Source organism: Malania oleifera, chromosome 9 (assembly GCF_029873635.1).
Source record: "Malania oleifera isolate guangnan ecotype guangnan chromosome 9, ASM2987363v1, whole genome shotgun sequence".
In the NCBI taxonomy this organism is placed as follows: domain Eukaryota; kingdom Viridiplantae; phylum Streptophyta; class Magnoliopsida; order Santalales; family Ximeniaceae; genus Malania; species Malania oleifera.
In genome coordinates, this window is record NC_080425.1 from 68,016,119 (window position 1) to 68,023,590 (window position 7,472).

General features: G+C 36.3%; 1 protein-coding gene and 1 non-coding gene across 3 annotated transcripts; both read right to left on the minus strand.

Moving 5' to 3' along the window:
* Positions 1–511: 511 nt before the first annotated feature.
* On the minus strand, positions 512–3,844 carry LOC131164066 (zinc finger A20 and AN1 domain-containing stress-associated protein 1). 2 transcript variants are annotated; one of them, XM_058121012.1, is made up of 3 exons: positions 3,595–3,844; positions 3,394–3,493; positions 512–1,318 (listed from the first exon to the last, which is right to left on the minus strand). In XM_058121012.1, exon 3 carries the CDS (start codon positions 1,296–1,298, stop codon positions 747–749), a length of 552 nt encoding a protein of 183 aa, XP_057976995.1. In that variant the 5' UTR covers positions 1,299–1,318; positions 3,394–3,493; positions 3,595–3,844; the 3' UTR covers positions 512–746. The 2 variants fall into 2 exon arrangements, with proteins under 2 accessions (XP_057976995.1, XP_057976994.1); XM_058121011.1 differs by having other exon boundaries at positions 3,394–3,844.
* Positions 3,845–6,436: 2,592 nt separating this feature from the next.
* On the minus strand, positions 6,437–6,561 carry LOC131165154 (U6atac minor spliceosomal RNA). Its single transcript, XR_009139475.1, has one exon. It is a non-coding gene; the product is annotated as a U6atac minor spliceosomal RNA (small nuclear RNA).
* Between the last annotated feature and the right edge of the window lie 911 nt (positions 6,562–7,472).

A 7,472-nucleotide genomic window follows, 5' to 3' on the forward strand; every position in this document is an offset into this window, starting at 1 on the left:
TTAATTCAAACAAAGACTCCTTGACAAATATACAACGAATTTATTTTATTTTTAATATTTTAAAAAATTAATTAAAAAAATGAAAACAATAATTGCTTATAATTTTTTATTTTGAAAAATAAGATTAAAACATTTAAAAATGTTTTTTACTTTTGAAATACAAAAAATTTAAATTTAGGTAAATTGAAGACAAAATTCAAAATCATTATATCACACTTTGTGTGAATTTAAAGTCTTCCCCAAATATAGAAGTAATATTTGGCACCGCCTATATAAAAATAATTCCATCTCCTAAATTTGAATATTAATTTAAAAAGTAAAATGCACTGGATGTGTAGGCAACCTAATCCCCCGCCAACAAATTGGAATCGTTCCACGAACCCAAATCTGAATTAAATTTATCCACACACTCCTCAAACAAAATAAAATAAAAGGACATTAGGTGTACCAAAAGTGAAACAAAAGCTTTTTTACTAAAAATAAAATGAAAAAGCAAACAGCAACTATCAAATTTCAATTCAATGATCCACTTTATTATGGAATCCAATCCACCATCAGTTCTTTCCTACCCACCACAATAACACACACTCCTCCCAAATTTTTTTTTTCTTCTTTAACACCAAAATCAAACTGCTTTTCCCTCGACATCAACCCTACCCAACCACCCCAAAAATATTAAAAAAAATAAAAAAGAGTGAAGGACACGATGAAGATTACCAAATACCCACTTCTCCGAACATGAAAATTCAGATCCTATCCAGCTTCGAAGCTTTCACCACCGGATTAGCCTTCGCGATGGCGTCCTTCCCCGCTCCCTTGAAGTCGAACGAGCACACGTGGTCCTCCGGGTACCGGTGGGCCCCGCAGAACGTGATCCCACATCTGCACTTGAACCCCGTCAATCCCACGCGCTTTCTGCAGGTCCCGCACCTGTTCGCCGTCGCTGTCGTCTGCGGTTGGTCCCCGGAGGAAGAGGCCATCGCGCCGTCGCACGCGCCGACCGATGTCTGAGCAGCCGAAGAAGACGGAAGAACGAGCGACTTGCCGGAGAAATTCGGATGGTCCTTCTGCTTAGGAAGCGGCGGCGAGCACGACGCAGGGTTCAGAGACTTCTCCACGGCGGCCTTAGCGGAGGCCGCCTGCTCTTCTTTGATGCGAAGGTCTCTGTAGCACTTCGAGCAGAGATTCATGGTGGCTGCGGATCCGAAAAAGCCACACCCGTTGGCGCAGAGGGCCCGCTCCGAAGGTTGGAAGCCCGTGACGTCGTCGGTCTTGTTCCAGCTCTGCTCTGAACCCATCTCTCTCCCTCCCCCTCGCTCTGAGATTGAATCAAGAAAAATAGAAGACGTCGGTTTTGTTTCTTCCGATTTGATTTTCTGGGGAAATCCCCTAATTGGAATTTAAATCCTGTCTGCGGAAAAAAGACTCAAAGGGCTCTCTTATAGTCTCGCAGGTTCCATCGCCGTACCGACCCTATTTACTTTGTTGACTACTTTACCCTCCGAGTTATCCCAACTGACAACGCAAGTGCCACATCGGTGCGGGGGTATTATCGTCAATTGGTAAATTGGAAACCGGTTTCCTTGAGAGAGCTGTTCTATTTCTCCAAGAAAGCCAATTTTTGGAATTTAAAAAGAGCAGGGGCTGATGTGTAATTTCACAAATTGGTGCCCCGCATCCGTCCCACTAGGCGCAGGTCATCCACGAGGCGGAACCGCACTAACGTTTAGAACGAAAAGACCGACACTGCCCTCAATCAATCTTTTTCTTTCTAAGGCAACCAAGGACAGTATCGTCTTTCCAAGAGTAAGCATTTTACGGTTTCACCAAATCAACCCATTAGAGGGGAAAATAATGTTTTACGCGCAACATAAAGTCATAAACTATTTAGAAATCTTCCTTTTTTCCTCTCGAAAAAGTATTCCCAATTTGAAGTATTTCGCGGCGTGCTTAAATTTGGGTTTGAATATTTCTAAATACATACATATAATTATTATAATAAAAAAAGATGTTCATTCTTTAATTTACATAAGATAAACCATAAGATTTTAAATTTAATCATAAAATAGTTATTATTGTAAATAATACATTTTTCTGTTTTTATATATAATAGAATTATTTTTAAACATTCGAACATTAAAATATGAGATTAAAATTATAATAATTGAATAAAATGGTAATAATAAATTTATAATCTTACTTGTGTTCCTATCGAACTTCTGTTATTCTAATTATAGTTATAAATAATTGGTAGATCGAAGGGCAAATTAAACACGCACATTCAATCAAATTTTGGATTAACATATGCATACTACTAATTTTAGTTTTTCTTTTTATTTTGTTTTTACCATTCAACACCAAACGCACCAGAAGGATCATTTCAAAATCAACCACAGAATTTCAAGCAGTTCATCGTGAAATAGGAAGCAATATGATCGAGCCTCGGGTTCGAAAGTGCTAGATCAGATGATCCGTCTTTAATTTAAAATTATAGAAATTTAATCAAAATGTAAATTGAACTACATTAATTAAATTTAAAAAAATAAATGAAGCTCTGAAATTCGGATCCATGGTCCATAAGATCAACTCAACCATTAATGAAAAATAATACCCATGGATTTTGGTACAGCCCGTTTGGAAATGATCGCTCGTCTGATTATAAATCAAACGGTGATTCCATAATTGGAGAGTAGATAAAAGCAGGTTTTGTAGAATTAAACACGCTTCCAGTCACTAAAATTTTTTAAATTCATCTACTCTAAATTATGCTCTGTGCTTTTGTTTTATAAATTATTTTATATTCTTAAACTGCCAAAATTTTGATAAATAGTTTCACGAAAATTGTATTAAACTAGAAGGTTTTAAAATGTACAGTGATGATGATGATGATGATGATGATGATGATATATATATATATATATATATATTATATAATTCGAAAAAATTACATTGACAAAGAAATACTAAATTTTTTCAGTAATAAAAAATTCTTTAAAAAAGCTCAAAATAGTTGTTCAGCATAACCCATTTCTATGTAGCGGAAACCCTTTTCGTAAGTTCACTATTTTAAAAAATATTATTAGGACGAAAAATATCAATATGAACTGCTCCGAACTCCAGAGTAATCACGACCGTTCGCAATCGCAACAAAACCAGCCGTTCAACGCAAATATCGGACCACGACCCAACGGCTAACATAATTATCTTCAGAATTTAGCCAAACTTGAACTACAAAATGAATCAAAATTTCTAAGAAACCACAAACAAGGGTTTAATCAGACCGAAGCGAATTCAATTCCATGTTTTTGTCATTTTATTGAGATCTCAACCGAAAAATTCATATATTAATCGAAAAAATTATAACAGAGATACAGGAGATCGGAGATTACATACCTCTTTTCTTTTGAATCTGCTCAAGAGCTCCGAGCCTAGAAGCTCCCCCTTGCTTTCTCCTTTTTTGACAAATGACCGCTCGATCGAACGATCGGACGAACTGAAGATTACGACTCGATCAGAATCAGCGAACAGAGAAGAAGAAGACAATCGAAAGGAAGAAGATGATCAAAAACAAAGAACAGAAATCAGAGGACGCACAAAAGGAACAGAGGCCAAAGGGCAAAAGCCAAAGGCTAGCACCACCGTGCCCCCCCGTTTATGCTCCTTCCACGGCACCCCCGGTTTTGCGATGGCGTAGCTCTGGAGCACGATAATACGATGCTCAATCGATTTCAGACCGTCTGATTAGGTTCTGCCGGGATATCATCACCACACGACGTCATTGTGCTCAGATCCAGCGGTCGGGTGCGAGTCGAAGTTCATTATTGTTGTGGAACACACGCTGCTTAATAAAATAAAATAAATAAAAAAAGTTGCTTTCATAAAAGCGACTCGCTGTTATGCCACGCCTGCTTTTTCCACACGCTTCATTGACACGCCTGTTTTCGAGGCACGCGAGCGGCGGACTTCGCCGTCAATCTGAGTCGGGTTTTTTATTGGACCGGTTGAACCGGCCGAACTAAAAATGGAGGGTCGAGGCGTGATTGCAAGGTGTGGAGGCGGTTTGTGGTGCAACACCACGCGCACGAAAACGTTTAAAGATAACGAGCGGTCGATATTCGGCGAGAAGAGAAGTTGTGGAACCAGGAATGCTGTGGCGAGTTTATGAAACGCGTTTGGAGCGATTGGACATGGGTGTTCAAGAGTTTCTACGATTGCTCGGCCGGCAAGTTGGGCTGTGGGACCACAATGTCGTCATCGGGCGGCGGGAGTGCTCCGGACGGGGCGGTCCGCCGCGTGGGTGACCGGGATATTATTTTATTATTAAATTATTATGTGGTCCATTCACTAATTCACGGATGATAATGTGCTTTTTTTTTTTCAATTTAAAATGATAATAATTTTTAAAATAAATTAATAAAAAAATTAAGTAGTATCATGATTGAAAAAAATTATCTACTAATTTTACATAAAAGTTGAAACAGATTTTTTTCAAATAATTTGAATTTTTTTTTTTGCAAATTCATTTGTTCATTAATTTGTTGTAAATAGGGGTGGGCAAGAAAAATTAAAAAATTAAACCAAATCAAATCAAAAAATAAATTAACTAATCCTATGGTTCAATTTCATTAATTGTTGAATAGTGGCCAAAAAATCGTTTAACTAAAATTTAATTAGCTGTTGCAAAAAGGTTCGATTTTGGTTCTCATTTTTTGATAAATCAAAGTATTGATTTAGTTATGATTTAAAAAGATTGATTAAATTGATTGAGCCATTCATAATCCTTAATTTAATATTTAAATAGCATATTTTCTTTTGTTTAAATACTCACAAATTTAGAAGTAATTTTTTTAATTCAAATTGCTAGTTATGTGATTTTTTATCGAATATAAAAATATACAAAAATAATTTGTACCTGAAAACATGACAAATTATAATTATGCCTAGGGGGCATCAAAAAATAATTTGCATGCTTTTTGTAAAGATTTAATATGAAAAATAAAATTAATAGATTGTTTTATAAGAACAATATTATTTAATATAAAATGGATTAGTAAAGCAAACTTTTCCTAAATTTACTAAGAAATATTTTAAATGAATAGTATTAGCATAAGTTTTGCCATTTTTAACATCAACTGAGTGCAAATAATTTATTTTTTAAATAAATAATGGTTGTCTAAAATTAAAACACCTCATCATCTTCTACAAACGATAAAATTTTAAATTTCGTTCAAAATTTTTATTCCAATAACTTAAATTAGTCATTTTTGTAAAAATACCATTAATAAATTAATGACTGTCTTGTCTTGGTCATGCAATAACATAGATTTTTATTAAATGTTCAGTTTTGATCGACAAAAATATCTCTTGCTCGCCCCAATTATGTTGGCAAAATTATAGCTAATTTTCACGCGTAACTCAAACAAAAAAAGTTGATTTTTGCTCTAAATCTCTTCACTCTTCACTCTTCACTCTTTACTCTTTACTCTTCACTCCTCACTTTTCATTCTTCTTGTGTTGACCTTAGTGTATTCCCAAGAGAGAGGTGAATTGGAAATTTAAATTATATTTCTAAGTTAAATCAGATAACAATAGTATTTCACAACTTATGGTCTTTCTATACAATCCCAAATACGTAAATAAATATAATATGCGGAAATTTAAATCATGCGCAATATTCACCGACTACTGAAAAATAACATACACGTATAGTAAATAAATTGCGTAAAAATAAAATGCACACACGATATGTTATTGGGATTCGGCTAATACTACCTACGTCCCCGCCTCAGCTCGCAATCTCGAGAATTACCACTATTGCTCACTTAATGGGTGGAGCGGTATCGTTTGCAATCAGGTCAAATTCTCAGAACTGATCTCAACCTTTAAACACTCTCCTTGTGGGCGCGAAGAAGACCCTAACACAACACTTTAACAGGATGGTGCACCTAATTTTCCTAACCGAGTTTAAGCCAATTCGGGACTATTCACCAGGGCTAATCTCCCTCTTCAGGCCCGCGCCTGGAATACAAACGATATAAAAATTTACGTACAAACAAATGCTTCTTACACAAGCAGATATGTACCACTATGCACAAGCACAAATCAATGGACTTCAAACAAATAGGAACTATAAGCTCAATGCAATATGTTTGATAACACTCAATCTCATGTCTATACTCAATCAAGAACAATGAGTGTATTAATCAAGCTAATCTTCTTTTTTTTTTTTTGGATTACGCACCGGGTATCCACGCGTCCATTTTACGGTCCACGTGACTAATCCTGTGCCCCTTGAAGTTGACCCCACAACTCCAAAAGGAGGGTAAATTCAGGAGTCCAGGGACGGAAACGAGTCCGGGAGGGTTTGAACACCTGACTTCGTAAGAGGTACTCCCACAACCCGCACTACTACCTGAACCACACCCTGGGGGTATAAAAAAAATTTTGGATAAGATCCGCTGAAAGCGGATAGCCTTAACCGCATGTGTTAACAGGTAAGCCCGAGAGCCATTCCCGTCCTTGTCAGGGGAGATGCCAACCGTCTCTCCTTTCTACGAACACTAATCAAGCTAATCTTTGAAACTATGTATAGATGTAAATCTCAATCACAGTTTAGGGTTTCAAAGATTTCTGCTCAAAATATTCTAAATATCTGTAAGAAAGATTTTCTCAATATTCAAACACAAGAGATATTCAAAAATGAGTTTGTGAAAAAAAAATTTGCACACTCAAAAATCACAAGTTCAATGAGTCTTACAATGAAGATGCAAAGACTCACTAGCTACAAAATTTTCCCACACACTGATTTATCAAATAAAATCAAGAGAAAAATCTTATGCTCAACTCTCAATCTGAAAAACAAATACAATGAATATAATAAGAGTATCCTATGTTGGAATTGGTGTGATCCCAATAGAGGGGGTGAATTGAGTTTTAAAGACTTTTTGGCTAATTTTAACAATTTGCCGATTCACCACAGTATCATATCTCATTCAACATGTATACATGTATCTAAAGCGAGTTTAACAATAAAAACAAACATACACGTGTGCAGTATCTTATTTAAATCAAATGTGTGCATGAAAATAATTTCGACATTAAATAAACATTCATACACATGCTGAAATTAAAGTGTAAGAATTTAAATAAGATAGAAAGAGCGACACCAGATTTGTTATCGAGGTTCGGCCAAATCAGCCTACATCCCCGCCTTGGGCTTATCCCCAAGGATTCCACTATACCTGCTCACTTAATCGGGCGAAGCAAAAGCTTTTTACATCCTCTCCTTACGGGGCGAGGAAAACCCCAGCTCAATTACTAGGCTGAGCCGAACTAGTCTCACTTACGGGACTAAGACTCCCCAGTTCAATTCCAGGGCTAAACCGAACCGGTCTCACTTGCGGGGTTGAGACTCTCCAGTTCAATTAACAGGCTGAATCGAACTATTACATGAAAACCATTTTTGTACATGA

Bases quoted from the DNA above. Each gene is read 5' to 3' on its own strand.
- LOC131164066 (XM_058121012.1), bottom strand. From the start codon at position 1,298: ATGGGTTCAGAGCAGAGCTGGAACAAGACCGACGACGTCACGGGCTTC.